The 16,682-nt window shown below is 45.0% G+C and overlaps 1 protein-coding gene and 1 pseudogene across 2 annotated transcripts in view; one reads left to right on the top strand and one right to left on the bottom strand.

Annotated features, from left to right (window-relative positions):
• Positions 1-16,640, bottom strand: part of LOC144695207 (uncharacterized) — a 469,933-nt gene extending 453,293 nt beyond the window's left edge. The window contains exon 1 of the mRNA XM_078566092.1: positions 14,202-16,640. Coding sequence (XP_078422218.1) covers positions 14,999-16,471 — 1,473 coding nt within the window. The 5' untranslated portion in view covers positions 16,472-16,640 and the 3' untranslated portion in view covers positions 14,202-14,998. The remainder of the gene's footprint in view (positions 1-14,201) is intronic.
• LOC144695217 (uncharacterized) overlaps positions 4,473-16,682 on the top strand; it is a 34,755-nt pseudogene continuing 22,545 nt past the window's right edge. The window contains exon 1 of the transcript XR_013579904.1: positions 4,473-4,554. The product of XR_013579904.1 is annotated as an uncharacterized LOC144695217 (transcript). The remainder of the gene's footprint in view (positions 4,555-16,682) is intronic.

Genomic DNA, 16,682 nt, shown 5'->3' with positions numbered 1-16,682 from the left:
CAAAAGTCAGCCTGTAAATCAGAAGGGAAATGCTTCCAATAAACACACTCAATATCCAACACACAGCTCCAGGCAAACAGTTCAGCACAAAGCACCGAGTAAACAGCTCTCTCAGCTGGATGTTCTCACACAGCATAAGGGGCATTTCCACAGCTGATTCCCCACAGGATAGTCAGGCTGCCTGAAGATTAGTGTGGATATTATGTGATGTAATTATTATAAATTGTGTTCGTTCACTCACCACGTCCTGAGTTGGTTTTGAGTCCCTACAGAAGTGAAGCAGCTGTGGAACAGGAAGAGGAGGGAATGGGCAGAGTGGGTGGGGCTCTCTGATTGACGTCTCTCACAGCCAATCCAAATATTTCTGGAACAACATGAGTTTCCTGAAGTTTGGGAAACTGACCGGTGAAACGGAGGCGACTTTGAGCAGCAGATCAGGTGGGGATTTAAACTTGTCATTATCCCATCTGAATAAAACCTCACTTATTGCAGCTGCTGTCTCAGTTCCCCCGGTAAATGTTTGACAGAGATTTCTAGTGTGGGAATAACATTCTTCATCCTCGGAGGTTTTTAAACTGACCACATCAGTGTGGGATGTGTAGCCTCAGATGTGTTTGACAACAAATCAGAAGATGAAGACCCACAGCGTGCAAGGCAGCGATGATGTGCAGTGGTAGGATCAGCACAGGCACAGGAGAAAGGGGGTGCAGGAGAAAGGGGAGGGCGCGGGAGAGATGGGGGCACAGGAGAGAGGAGGCATGGGAGAGGGTGAATGGGGGAGATGGGGGCATGGGATAAAGAGGGCACGGGAGAAAGAGGGCACAGGAGAGAGGAGGCACAGGAGAGGTGGGCATGGGAAAGATGGGGCATGGGAGAGCGTGGGCACTGGAGAAAGGGGGGCATTGGAGATAGGGGGCCCGGGAGAGAGGGAAAGGCAGAAGGGGGGGGGCAGAGGAGAAAGGGGAGCAGAGGAGAATGGGGGGCAGAGGTGAGTGGGGGCACAAGAGAGATAGAGAGGGGTCAGAGGAGACAGGGGCACAGGAAAGTGGAACACAGGAGACAGATGGGCATGGGAGAGAAAGGGGCACAGGAAAGAGCAACAGAGAAGAGAGTGGGAGACGAGATTGAGCCAATGCTTTGCGAGTGACTCTGTTACTCAGTGAGTGAGTCTGACTCGAGGAGTAATTTGAGAGTAAGTCTGTGCTCAGAGAGCAACACTGTGAGTGTAGCTTTGATTGATTGCAGAGTGACGAACTCTGCGAAAAAAAAAAGGGACAGTTACACCATGGGACCATGCAGGAGGTGGGCCTGTGCTAGTGAGAACGAGATAGGGCAGCGCTGGTGAAAACAGGGGTCAGGGGATTGTGTTGCTAGACAAGGCCCGAGTGCAGCAACCGTGCTCTCTGGCAAAAGGAAGAACCACCCAAAGTCCAAGCTAATTTCTGATGAAATGCCATCTCGAGCTGGAATGTGAACTCTGTTTCTCTCCACTGATGCTGTATTATGACACAGCCAATGGTAACGGCTGAGTTGTTCAAATCCCAGAGGAAACTTGAAACAGCTGTCATAACCCATTTTTCGCAATTTGTATGTTTTGAGATGCAGGCTTTGAATTCAGTAGTAATAAGACCACTGAGTCTCAAGAGGGCTTTTATAAAATTAAATTAAACATTTATTAATACAAGAAAGATTGTAAACACATACATCTATAAAATTATTACTATAATAACTACAAAAATCCCCTAATTAATATGACTCTCAGTTACGCCCCCATTAAGGCAACAGTAAATCTCATAGATTTAAAGAGACACCTGGCAGAGCACAACCTGGACAGTCGCATTCAAAAAGAGTTTCTTTCAGCTCTGGGTCCTTGCAGACAGACTTGAAGTTTACAGGCTGGAGGCTTCTCACATTTAATGGATTTTAAAATGCACACACAATACACTTTCTCCTTTATACATATCCTTCTCTCTGAGTGTAAATTTTCCATTGTATCACTAGGCTTTTAATTTTACCTCTTCTAACAATAACATCATTTGATTCCACCAATTTTATTAGTAAGCAAAAAAAAAAACAGATTGCTTGGCATCTTTGGATAGGTGCAAGATTTCACCAATTCTTTTGAATGGTTTATTTAAAAATGCAAATTGCCCCCTTGACACCTATGTTTCTAAACTTCCCCATGTTTATATAATTACCATTTCTAACCTACTTCTTTCTATACATCAAAGCCTCTAGACCAGCTGGCTTTAATTCAATTGAGACACACACATAGATACAGACACCACTAAACATTATTTTAAAAAATAATTTCCAATAACATTATAGACTTTAATCTCTTTATGACATGCTGCCTGACCTGCTGAGTATTTCAAGCAGTTTTTTAAAATTCTAGTTTTAAAAGCACAGAAACAGACCATTCGGCCCATCTGCTTTCTACCAGGGCTTGTGTCCAGCGAGTAGGACTGTTATCACTTGGCCCACTTTTGCCTCTTCAGTTGTAAACAGAGAATCTCCTGCAATGGTTAATCTTCCCACCCACATCGCTCTGGAGTCCGACCAAGGGTCTATCGTCTGCCCTCACCTATTTCTCATCCTCATGCTGCCCCAATCCAAAACCATCTGATGACCTGATGTCAGATTCACAGAGGTTCTCTGAGGACCTAAGATAAAAGCAAAATACTGCAGATGCTGGAAATCTGAAACAAAAAAGGAAAATGCTGGAAAAACTCAGCAGGTCTGACAGCATCTGTGGAGAGAGAAACAGAGTTGATGTTTCGAGTCCGTGTGACCCTTCTTCAAAGCTACGTAGCTCTGAAGAAAGAGGAGGGATGGGGGGTGAAGGAGGGGAAGTGAGGGAGGGGGGTGGGTGTGAAAGAGGGGGTATGGGGGATGAAAGAGTGTCGATGGGGGGGTGAAGGAGGGGAGATGGGGTAGAGGGGGTCAAATGGCTGTGATCCTGGTTCCTACCGCCAGGGGCTGGGATTTACAGGTGCGCACCTCAAATTTCAGCCCCGCCCACTTGACAGTCGCTCTGTCTCGCGCTTTCTCAGATTCGAACTCCCAAACACTGGGCGTCAACTGCCACTGCGCGCATCAGAACTACAAGCCCAATCAGGCACCGTGGCCAGTTCTCCCTCTCTCATCCCCACACCCAACCATGACCGATTCCATAGTGCCACTCTCAATGGATAGGCACCCGGGCCCCATGCACTGTAGGTAATGTAGTTCTGAGCGGATGAGAGAGCATCTTCAAAGCGCCTGCGCAGAACCGGGAGGTGCAGGGTCGCTGAAAAGTCTCACCCTTCATCCCTGATTGGCTGCCCTATGTGATTGACATGTATATAGTGGGCGAGATTGCAATGTGTTTCAATCCTTGATTGGCTGTGAGAGGCGTCAATCAGAGAGCCCACCCACTCTGCCCATTCTCTCCTCTTCCTCTTCCACAGCTGCTTCACTTGCTGTAGGGATTGAAAACCAAGTGAGGAGATGGTGAGTGAAGGAGCAGAATTTATACAAATTGCATCGCATAATATCCACACTAATGTTCAGGACTGAATATCCAGTGTGAAGGAAGATTCTTGTGATGTATAGTCTCTGGATAGTGTGCTGGTGGTGGAGGGAGTGGGTATTGAGCCTAATGGTAGTGGCTTTGATTAGGGGGCCAGCTGTGTTCCTGATCCTGTCTGGACTCTTCAGTGTTGTAGATGTTCCCATCCATGTGAGTGGTGAGTGTTCCATCACACTCCTGACTTGAGCCTTCTCGACAGTGGGGAGGATTTGAGTGACCCGTGGCGGGGGGAGTTCTCCCAGCATCTCAGGAGGAGGCCGGGTTTGATCATCCACTCACTATTTTTAGCTGAAGGTACTTTAACATTGTGTCTTGCACTCGTGTGCCGGGCTCCAACATGGTTGAAAATGAAGGTTTCCATGGAGCCGCGTTTTCCTGTTACTTGACTGGTTGTCCACAACTCTCGATAAGACATTACAGGATGACAGAGCTTTGCCCTGTACTGTTGGTTGCGGCTATGTTTAGCTCTGTTTATTTCCAGCTACTCTTGGTCTTTAGCCTGCATGTAGCCCTCTAATCCATTCACTTGGTTTAAATCTGGATACTAAACTATGCCAAATGATGCTCCTGACATGTCTGTCTACTGGTTTGATGATAATCATGGAATGAGGGCTGTGCTGGGCTGTGAGATTGTGGTGGAATACAATCCTGCTGTTGCTGATGGTTCACTGCACCTCATGGATTCCCTGTTTTGGGATCTGTCCTTAGTCTACTTCCCTAGTGATGATTATCATGGTGAAGCACTCATTCATCAGTTGGGAGGGGAGAGGTCGTTTTCCTTGAACTTGTTTGACCTGAGGCCATGAGACTCCACGGAGTCAATATTGAGACTTCCCCACCTGCCAGTGGGATGGGACATACCCAGGGATGGTGATGGAGGAGTCTGGGATGTTTCCAGATTGATACAATTCAGTGAGTATCACTGCTACTTGACCAGTCTGTGGGGCAGCTCTCCTCACTTGGGTACTTGTCCTCAGACCTTGGTAAGAGAGACTTTACAGATTTCACTGGGCTGAGATCACCTTAATCTTATTCTGACACAATGCCAGGATTGTCCTGATCCATCTGATTTTCCTCTTATTATTGGACTTTGGAGTGATTGTTGACTTGGCCCGTTCAGAGGCAATTAAGAGTCAATCATGTTGTGTGGGACGGAGTCACATGTAGACCAGACCAGTTGTAGCAGGTCCCCTTCCCTGAAGGACGATATTTGGGTTTTTAGGCCAACCTGAAAGTTTTCATGTTTAGTTTTTGATTCTATTCAGCAAATTTCAATTTGTTTTCAAATTCGTTTGCACAACGTGGAATGCCTGACATGTTATTCAACTAAAGGGAATAACTGCTCCCTATCCACCCTGTCCATGCCCCTCATAATCTTGTACACCTCACACAAGTCACCCCTCGGTCTTCTCTGCTCCAACAAAAACAACCCAAGTCCATCCAACCTCTCTTCATAACTTAAATGTTTCATCCCAGGCAACATCCTGGTGAATCTCCTCTGCACCCCCTCCAGTGCAATCACATCCTTCCTATAATGTGGCGACCAGAACTGCACACAGTACTCCAGCTGTGGCCTCACCAAGGTTCTATACAACTCCAACATGACCTCCCTACTTTTGTAATCTATGCCTTGATTGATAAAGGCAAGTGTCCCATATGCCATTTTAATCACCTCTCTAACATGCCCCTCCGCCTTCACAGATCTATGGATACACACGCCAAGGTCCCTTTGTTCCTCAGAACTTCCTAGTGGCGGACCATTCATTGAATACTTCCTTGTCAAATTACTCCTTCCAAAGTGTATCACCTCACACTTTTCAGGGTTAAATTCCATCTGCCACTGATCTACCCATTTGACCATTCCGTCTATATCTTCCTGCAGCCCAAGACACTCAACCTCACTGTTAACCACCCGGCCAATCTTTGTGTCATCTGCAAACTTACTAATCCTACCCCCCAAATAGTCATCCGTGTCGTTTATAAAAATGATGAATAAGAGGGGACCCAGCACAGATCCCTGTGGCATGCCTTCTGTCATCACCCTCTGTCTCCTACAACCAAGCCAATTTTGAATCAACCTTATCAAATTACCCTGTATCCCATGTGCATTTGCCTTCTTTATAAGTCTCCCATGTGGGATCTTGTCAAAGGCTTTGCTGAAATCCATATAAACTACATCAACTGCACTACCCTCATCTAAACACCTGGTCACCTCCTCAAAAAATTCAATCAAATTTGTTCGGCATGACCTCCCTCTGACAAAGCCATGCTGACTATCCCTGTTCAAACCCTGCCCCTCCAAGTGGAGATAGATACTCTCCTTCAGAATTTTCTCCAATAGTTTCCCTACCACTGACGCGAGACTCACTGGTCTGTAGTTCCCTGGCTTATCTCTACAACCCTTCTTAAATAGCAGAACCACATTAGAACAGAACCTCCCCCGTGGCCAGAGAGGAATTAAAAATTTGGGTCAGAGCCCCTGCGATCTCTTCCCTTGCCTCCTCAGCAGTCTGGGACATAAATCATCTGGACCTGGAAACTTGTCCACTTTTAAGCCTGCCAACACCTCCAATACCTTGTCATTCCCTATGTCAATTTGCTCAAGAACCTCACAGTCTCTCTCTCCGCGTTCGCTACCTTCATCCTCATTCTCTTGGGTGAAGACAGATGAGAAGTATTCGTTCAACACTCTACCAATGTCCTCTGGCTCCACCCATAGATTGCTCCCTTGGTCCCTAATGGGCCCTACTCTCTCCCTGCTTATCCTCTTCCCATTGATATACTTATAGAATATCTTGGGATTTTCCCTACTTTTACCAGCCAGAGCTTTCTCAGATCCCCTCTTTGCTCTCCTAATTGCTTTCTTAAGCTCCACCCTGCACGTTCTGTACTCCACTAATGCCTCCGCTGATTTGATCCGCTTGTGCCTGCTAAAAGCCTCTCTTTTCCTTCTCATCATATCCTGAATATCTCTGGCCATCCATGGTTCTCTGGGCTTGTTACTCCTTCCTATCACCCTAGAAGGAACATGTTGAGCCTGTACCCTCCCCATTTCCTTTTTGAACGCCCCCCACTGCTCTTCTGTAGATTTCCCCACAAGTAGCTATTCCCCGTCTACCTTGGCCAGATCCTGCCTTATTTTACTAAAATCCGCTCTCCCCCAATCCAAAACATTTTTTGGCAACTTGTCTATTTCTTTGTCCATATCAAGCTTAAATTGTACCACGTTGTGGTCGCTATCACTAAAATGTTCCCCCCACCACCACCTCAGCCACCTGTCCGGCTTCATTCGTCAGAATTAGGTCCAGCACTGCGCCGTCCCTTGTTGAACCCTCTATATATTGACCTAAAAAGTTCTCCTGTACACATTTCAATAAATCCACTCCATCCAAGCCCTTAACACTATGTCTATCCCAATTAATGTTGAGAAAGTTGAAATCACCTAATATAATTACCCTATTGTTATTGTATGCAAATTGTGCACATTATGCTCCTCAATTTCCCATTGACTATCTGGGGGTCTATAATAAACATCTAACAATGTGGCTGCCCCTTTTTTATTCCTAAGCTGTACCCACAAAGCTTCATTCGATGGCCCCTCTAAGATATCATCTTTCTCTTACTACAGTAACTGACTCCTTAACTAATAATGCAATGACTCCTCCTCTTTTACCCCCTTCCCTGTCTCGCCTGAAGATTCTATATCCCGGAATGTTGACCTGCCCCTCCCTCAACCACGTCTCAGTGATGGCTACTATATCACAATTCCACGTGTCAATCCTCACCCTTAACTCATCTGTTTTACCTGTAATATTCCTGGCATTAAACTAGAGGCCATCCAGCCTTGCTTTACTCCCTTGAAACTTAATGCAGCTGTACTCCCTCTGACTTGATTGTTTTACTGTATTATGATGTGTCCCTATTCTGCTAACATTGTGTCCCCTCCCTCTGCCAAATTAGTTTAAACTTCTCCCAACAGCACTAACAAACCCGCCCACAAGGATGTTAGTCCCGCTCTGGTTCAGATGTAGGCTGTCCCGTTTGTACAGGTTCCACCTTCCCCAGAAATGGTCCCAGTGATCCAGGAATCTAAAACCCTCCCTCCTGCACCAAGTCTTAAGCCACGTATTCATCTGCACTATTCTACTATTTCTGTGCTCATTAGCATGTGGCACTGGGAGTAATCCAGAGATTATAACCCGAGAGGTCTTGCTTTTCAGTCCACTGCCTAACTCCCTGAATTCTTGGTGCAAGACCTCATCCCTCTTTCTACCTTTGTCATTGGTGCCAACGTGTACCATGACCTCTGCCTTATCACCCTCCCCCTTCAGGATGCCCTGCAGCCGTTCAGTGACATCCCAGACCCTGGCACCAGAGAGGCAACACAACATCCTGGAGTCACGTTGACGGCCACAGTAGCATCTATCTGTTCCCCTGACTATAGAATCCTCTATTACTATTGCTCTTCCTCTCTTCCTCCCCTCCTGTACAGACAGGCTGCTTGTGGTGCCAGAAGCTTGGCTCTGTCTGCACTCCCTGGAGGAACCATCAGCCTCCAAAATGGAATACTGATTTACGAGCAGGACCCCAAGGGACTCCTGAACTACTTGCCTGTTTCTCTTGGACTGCCTGGTGATCATCCATTCCCTTCCTTTCTCAAGTCCCTTCAACTGGGGTGTGACCACCTCTCTATCCACAATGCTCTCAGACTTGCGGATGCTCCACAGTGTCCCCAGCTGCTGTTCCAGCTCTGAAACCCGAGCTTCCAGGAGCTGCAGCTGGACACACTTCCTGCACACATGCTGGTCCCGGGCACTGGAAATGTTCCCAGCTTCCCACATAGAGCACGAGGAGCACACCACGGCTTTGAGCTCTCCTGCCATGAGTTATTCCTTTAAATTAAACCTTTTAAATCAATTACTCTTGGGCCCTTATTTCCTGATCCTCGTTACTACAGAATATACAAGCTCTAAACCACAAAAAGACCTTAAACTATAAACGATAAAAGTAGTTAATACTTACCTGACCTTACCCACTACTTACCAATCATTCCTCTCCCTTGTAGCTTCTACAGCTGCAGCAGGGCAAGACCACTCTCTGAAGATTTAAGAAGTTGGATAGCAAAGAAAAATGCAAAGAGCACCTCTTCCCCTCTGCACCGAATTCCCACTGTGCACCAAATTACCAGTACGCACACTCACTCTGGCTGTGTCTCACTCAGGATAAGGTCTCTCCCTTGCTTGTGTGCAAGCACACTGACGTTCCAGTGTAGGACTGAGGGAGTGCTGCACTGTCATCTTTCAGATGAGCTAAACCAAGGCCCTGTCTGCTCTGCCAGATGGATGTAAAAGATACCATGACACCAAGTTGTAGAAGACCAGACAAGTTGTCCCCAGTTTCATGGTCTATATGGATCCCACAATCAATGTCACAAAAATAGATGATCTGGTCATTATCACATTGCTATTTATGGGAACTTGCTATGTGCAAATTGGCTACCACTTATGCTAAATTACAACAGTTACCACTGTCATGAAGCTATTAATGTATATATTATTGGAAAATATTTTTCTTTTAAAATAGAGGTTTAGTTTGTGGGTGTGTCTTAATTGGATTAAAGCCAGCTAGTCTGGGTGCTTTGATGTGTATTGTTTTGATATGTAAGAGAGATAGAGTGTATTTACATTTTTTGAACAAAGCATTTAAGGAGTGAGGTGAAAATTACCACCTAGCTAGCAGATACCAAGCAATATGTTTATATTACTAACAAAATTGGTGCTATGAAAGGGGTTTTATTGTTAAAAGGTGGAGTTCAAAGAGGCTGGTGATACAATGAGAATTTACATTTAATGGACTGTGCTAGGTATAACTTCAGCAGTTTTGTGTGTGTATAGCAGAGGCAATGTGAGATCAACAGCAGCTGTAAGCCTCCAACTTTCTCCACGAGAGCCAAAGTGAAAAGAACCTAATTTTGAATTCTTAAGGTGAAAATGCTTTGCCTGGTGTCTGGTTAAGTCTATGAGTTGCTGTTGCCTTAATGGAGATTAGTTTGGGAATTTGTTAAAAGTTATGATAGTAGTAATTTTTAGCCATGTGTACATATATTTTAACTGGTGTAAATTAATGAAATGTTTCACTTAGTTTAGAGAACTGGTGATCTGATTCCTGAATTTAGAGTCGCATCTCAAATTTACCACTTAAAAATTTAGGTTATGACAGTTGTTTAAAGTTTCTCTCTGGGATTTTTAAATAACTCAGCTTTATCAATTGCTCGGTCATAACAACACCCATCAATGAGCGCTTCATTGGCTGTAAAGTGCTTTCAGAGGCCGAAAATTCAAGTCTTTCTTTCTGAGGGAAATGTTATGCTTCCTTTGAATTGGAAATTATAAACCCATATATTATGAAAGTATACCAGCCCACAGTGACACTGATCAGTATACTGTGTACAGGACTCTTACTGTATGCTCCTGGGTGTTTCAGTGAATATGAACACACCATGCTGGCAAATCAGGTAGTTTGGGTTAAGTTAAAAAAGTGAATTTATCGTGAGTTATAAATTTAAACAGAAAATTGATAAAAAGACAAACAACAACATAATATTCAGCTTACACCAAACTTTGAATCATCCAAAATAACAAAGCATTTGAAAATCACCAACTAAAGCAAGGTCTAGTTCTACTCCATACTCCTGAGAGCTGGCTCATTTTACTGGCACAGCATTAAAATTTGAGCTAGGGTTTTCAGGGAAGATGTCAAGGAAATGACAGGAAGGCAGATAGTGCAGGGGTCCTTGAGTGTATCCCACTCTCCAACCAGTATTCAGTCCTGAATACTGTTGAAATTGATGGTTGATCTGGGGAGTGCAGCCAGAGCCAATTACATGGCACCTCAGCTGGTTCAGCTGTACAGGGGTACAAAGAAAACTGGAAGAGCTATAGTGATCGAAAATTCGTTAGGGGAATAGACAGACCTTTCTGCAGCTGCAGACCTGAATCCAGGATGGTATGTTGCCTCCGTGATGCAGGATCAAGGATACCCCTGAACGGCTGCAAAGCACTCTGAGGCGGGGAAGGTGAACAGCCAGGGGTCGTGGTCCACAATGGTACCAACATCATAGGTAGAAAGAGGGATTTTGTTCTGCAGTCAGAATTTCGGGAGCTACGTAGGAAATTAGCAAGGATGACCTCACAGGTAGTTCTCTCTGGATTAATCGCAGTACCAGGCGCAAATGGGTATAGAAAGTGGAGGATAAAGCAGATGAATGTGAGGCTGGAGAGATGGAGGGCTTTAGATCCCTGGGAAATTGGGATCAGTTCTGGGGAAGATGGGAACTGTACAGGCCAGATGGGTAACACCTAAACAGAACAGGGACCAATTTCCTTGCAGCGTGATTTTCTGGTACTGTTGGGGAGGGTTTAACCTAACTTGGCTGGGCTGTGGGAAGGTCATACTGGAGAGGAATACTAAGGTACAGAGAGTATTAGGAGAGACAGTTAGCACTTGAGTAAAAAATAGTAAGATATTTGGTGAGGTCAGAGTAAGAGGGAAAGTAGTAAAGTCTAAATTATGATTACATTGCATGTATGTGAACGCACAGAGTGTATTAAATAAGATTGGTGAGTTGCCGGCGCAGATTGTCATGTGGAAATATAATGTTGTGCCTCAAAGGAGGGTGGGACTGAGTATTAAATATTCTTGGATACAAGGTGTTCAGGAAAGGTAGGGAAGGAAAGAAAGGAGGAGGGGTGGCAGTAATGATTAAGGAGAACATTGCAGAGCAGGAGAGAGAGGATGTCCCAGAGGGGTCAAGGTCAGAATCTATTTGGCAAGAGGTAAGGAACAAAAGAGATGCAATTATATTGCTCGGAGTAGTCTATAGGCCACAAACTAGTTGGGAATATGTGGAAGAACAAATTTCCAAGGAAATTACAGAGAGGTGCAAGAATTCCACAGTACCGGAAAAAGTTAATAATCTGAACTTTAATTGTTTTAATGCAGACTGGGATAGTAGTGGTGTAAAGGACAGAGAGGGGAAAGAGTTCCTAGTATGCGTTCAGGAGAATTTTCCATTGCAGTATGATTCCACTCCAATGAGAAAGAAGGCATTGCTGGACCTGGTTCTTGCGAATGAGGGGTCCAAATGGATTAAGTGTCAGTAGGAGAACATTTAGAGACAGTACTTATTGTATCACAAGGTTTAGGTTGACTATGGAAAAAGGTAAGGAACACTCCAGAGTAAGAATAATTAACTTGGGCACAGCCAACTTCATTGCAATGAGAATGGATCTGACCAAGATAAATTGGAATCAAAGGTTGGCAGGAAAAACGGTAACTGAGAGGAGATCAGGCAGAGTCAAGGGATATTCCCATAAAAGGGAAAGATACGGCAAAGAAATCCAGAGCTTCCTGGATGGCAAAAGAGATAAGAGATTAAGGTGAAGAAGAAAAAGTGTGCTTATGACAGATGTCAAGTGGACAACTGAGAACCAAACTGAATATTGAAAGTTTATTGGGGAATTGGAAAAGCAAATGAGAAGCAGAGAGAGCGTATGAGACGATTTTGAAAGCTAACATAAAAGCGAATCCAAAAGTCTTCTATAGGCATAGAAATAGTAAAAGGGTGGTAAAAGGAGATGTGGGGCCCTAGGGACCAAAAAGGGAATTTATGCATGAAAGCAGGGGGGTATGGGTGAGGAATGAAATGAATACTTTGCAACAGTCTTTACCAAGGAAGAAGATTTTGTGCAGGTCATGATGGAATAGGAGGTCATTCAGAAACTTGAAGGGTTTAAAAATGACAAGGAATTATTGGATAGGCTGTCTGTACTGAAAGATGATCGGAACCAGGACCATATGAGATGCATCCAAGGATACTGAGGGAAGTGAGATTGGAATTTGTGGAGACGTTCGCCATAATTTTCCACTCTTCCTTTGCCTCAGGAGAGGTGCCAGAGGACTAGAGGATTACAAATGTTACACCCTTGCTGCAAAAAGGAGATGAAATTTAATGCAGAGAAATGTGAAGTAACTTATTTTGGTAGGAAGAATGCAGAGAGACAATATAAAATAAAGGGCACAATTCTAAAAGGGGGTGCAAGAGCAAAGGGACCTGGGTGTACATGTACAAAATCACAAAAGGTGGCAGGACAGGTTGAGACCGTGGTTAATAAAGTATACGGCATCCTGGGCTTTATCAATAGATTACAAAAGGAAGGAAGTATGTTAAACCTGTATAAAACATTGGTTCAGACTCAACTGGAATATTGTGTCCAGTTCTGGGCACTGCAATTTAGGAAGGATGTGAAGGCATGAGAGTGCAGAAAAGATTCAAGAGAATGGTTCCATGGATGAGGAACTTCAGTTATGTAGATAGATTGGAGAAGTTGGGACTGTTCTCCTTGGAGAAGAAAAGGCTGAGAGGAGATTTGATAGAAATATTCAAAATCATGAGGGGTTTGAGCAGGGTAGTTAGAGAACAATTGCTCCCATTGAAGAAATGATCGAAAACCGGAGAGCACAGATTTAAGGTAATTGGCAAAATAAGCAACGGAGACATGAGGAAAGACTTTTCACATAGCGAGTAATTAGGATCTAGAATGCACTGTCTGAGAGTGTGGTGGAGGCAGGTTCAATCAAGGAATTCAAGAGGGAATTGTATTATCTGAAAAGGAAGAATGTGCTATGGGGAGAATGCTGGGAAGTGGTACTAGATGTGAAGACTCAGTCACACACCTCACTCCTGAAAGGCTCCTCCCCTGTGTGATTCCTCTGATGTCTCAGGAGACTCAAAGACACCACAAAAGCTTGAACACAAATCTTACACTTGAAGGATTTCTCTTCCATGTAGCTGCACTTGTGTTAACAGAGCTTGTAACAGATGTACCTTGGGTGTTAAGCGATCTTTAGAATTCCCTCCTTAAACCTCTCTGAATCTTTATCTCTCTCCCCTCCTTTAGGATCCTCCTCAAATCCCATCTCTTCAACCATATTTTTGGTCATCCCCGGTCAACATCCCCTTCTCTGTCTCAGTGTTAATTTTTCTCTGATTACGTCGCTATGAAACACTTTGGGATGTTTGACTATATTAAAGTGCTCTATAAATACAAGCTGTTATCCTCTCACATTCCCTCCAGTCCTCAAGATATTGACCTGGCGTACAGACTGTGGACATTGATTGGCGTCTAGTGCTCTGTTCGAGTGGCCATTCAACATGTGTACACCAAGACAGTGAATGTTGTGAGACAATGGAGACTGTCACAGCGAGACACATGCTGCCCTCCCCCGACTTCCCAGTTGGGGTCACCGATGAAGAACGAGATTCCTGGCTGACTCTCCCCATCCGCAGATCAGAGCTGCTAAGGCTAACTGAAGTCCCTCCATTACTACCCCAGGAATGGCTTCTCCCCTGGGTGCTTGTGCTGGTAGATCAGAAGCTGAAGCCTTTCTAACCACTGAGTAGCTGATTGCCTTCTTGGTCAGAGTGAGAGTCAGTGAGTAACTTGTACCTGACGCTGTACTGAAAGGATGCTGAGTTTATACAAGAGCTTCTAAACATATTGATATCTTCTTTTGGTGATGTTTGGTGATCTGGTCAAAGATTAAATTGGCCTTCTTGAAGCAATTGGACTGATGGTGGGAGAGGTTTGAAACGGACACTGCTGAGACAGACAGTGCTGTGGAACAACAGCTCCCCTGTGTGAGCATTGGAGGGTAAACAACATAGACAAGTCTCAGTGTAATGGAAGCAGGTGACCCAGCTCCAAGTCCGTGTGGAGATGTCGGTGTATGGCAAGAGAGGAGTAGGCGAAACAATCTTGGCACACGTCACACTGGAAGGGTTTGTCTCCTGTGTGGGTTCACTGATGTTTCAGGAGGTCCAACAACTGTGTGAAGGCTTTATTACAGAGCTCACTCTGATAGGGTTTCTCCCCTGTGTGCGTACGTCGATGTGCCATGAGACATGCTGATTGTGTGAAAACCTTGTAACAAACATCACAACTGAATAATTTCTTGCCTGTGTGAATCCTCTGATGTTGTAGAGGGTGGAAGATGTCATGAAAACTTTAAAAAATCTCACACTTGAAGGGTTACTCTCATGTGGATCTGGTGCAGCAGGAGTTTCGGGAATGATTTGTTGTAAATTTTGCACATGAATGGTTTCCCCCCATTTGGAGGCATTAGTGTCTGCAGAGGTTTGTTAACTACGAGAATGATTTGTTGCATACGGTATACGTGAATGGTTTCTCTCTACTGTGAATGCGTTGTCGTGTGTAGAGGTTCCATAATTTGCAGCACAACTCTCACATGAATGGTTACTTCCATGTGATCGCATTGGTGCTTGCCGAGGCTCGATGATTCACAAACCTTGTATGTGGGAATGGTTTCTCAACAGAATGAATGTGTTGGTGTTTCAACAAGATGATTTCACTGATGATTGTCCAAAGCCCTCGTTCCACACCTCACACTTGAGTGAATTGTCTGATGCCGCAGGAGGTTTGATAACTGTGCAAATGATTTGTTGCACATTTCACACCTGAATGGCTTCTCCCCAGTGTGAATGCGTTGGTGTACATGGAGATTTGCTAACCGTGAGAATAGTTTGTCGCACACCTCACACCTGAATGGTTTCTGCCCTGTGTGAATTCGTTGGTGTGCACGAAGGTTTGATGAGCGCGAGAATGATTTGTCACACACTTTACATGTGAATGGTTTTTCCCCTGTGTGATTGTGCTGGTGTTCGAGAAGGGCATTTGACAAGGAGAATGATTTGTCACACACCTCACATGTGAATGGTTTCGCACCTGTGTGAATGCACTGGTGTGCATGGTGGGTCGATGACTGTGAGAAGGATTTGTCACACTCTTCACACTTGAACGGCTTCTGCCCACTGTGAATATGTCGATGTTTTACCAGCATCGACGACTGTGTGAAGGCTCGGTCGCACACCTCACACCTGAAGGGTTTCTCCCCTGTGTGAATCCGCTGGTGTCTCAGGAGGGCGGAGGATATCACAAAACCTTTATCACAAAGCTCGCACCTGAATGGTCTCACCCCTGTGTGAATGCATTGGTGCTCGCGGAGGCTTGATGACTTTGAAAATGATTTGTCACACACCTCACACACAAATGGTTTCTCTCCAGTGTGAACGCGTTGGTGTGCACGGAGGTGTGTTGACCGCGAGAAAGACTTGTCGCACACCTCACACATGAAAGGTTTCTCACCTGTGTGAATGCGTTGGTGTTCATGGTGGGTTGATGACTGCGCAAATGATTTGTTGCACACCTCACACTTGAAAGGCTTCTCCCCAGTGTGGATGCGTCGATGTGTCACAAGCATTGATGACTGTGTGAAGGCTCGATCGCACACCTCACACTTAAATGGTTTCTCCCCTGTGTGAATCCGCTGGTGCCTCATGAGATCAAAGGAGTGAATGAAAACCTTCTCACAAACATCACACCTGAAGGGTTTCTCCCCTGTGTGAATCTTCTGGTGTATCAGAAGCCTCGTAGATGTCGCAAAAGCTTTATCACAAAGCTCACACTTAAAGGGCTTCTCCCCTGTATGGATTGTCTGATGGGCTAGGAAGCTCCACATCCGTGTAAAGGATTTCTCACACACCTCACACATGAATGGTTTCTCCCCTGTGTGAATTCGTTGATGTGCACGGAGGTTTGTTAACTGTGAAAATGATTTGTCACAAACCTCGCACGTGAAGGGTTTCTCCCCTGTGTGAATGCGTTGGTGTGTGCGGAGGTGCCATAAGTCTGACATTGATTTATTGCACACCTCACACTTGAAAAGCTTCTCCCCAGCGTGGATACATTGGTGTCTCACCTGTGTCGATGACTGTGTGAAGTCTTGGTCACACACCTCACATTTGAATGGTTTCTCTTCCATTTGGCTGTACAACAAACGCACCTTTTCTGTTAGGAGATCTTATGAGCCTTTGGATCCCTCCTCACACACCTCACACTTGAACAGCCTCTCACCTGTAGGAATGAGTCAGTGGTTCATGAGGCTCGGTGAATGATTGAAGCTCTCAGCACACTTGGAGCCCACTCACACTTCTTCCCATCCTCACCCACACCGAACCTTCAGAAAGGTTGGT

The sequence above is a fragment of the Cetorhinus maximus genome, chromosome 21 (assembly GCF_964194155.1).
Source record: "Cetorhinus maximus chromosome 21, sCetMax3.hap1.1, whole genome shotgun sequence".
Lineage (NCBI taxonomy): Eukaryota > Metazoa > Chordata > Chondrichthyes > Lamniformes > Cetorhinidae > Cetorhinus > Cetorhinus maximus.
The sequence above is the reverse complement of the archived record's forward strand: the minus strand, read 5'-3'. Positions and strand labels throughout refer to the sequence as shown.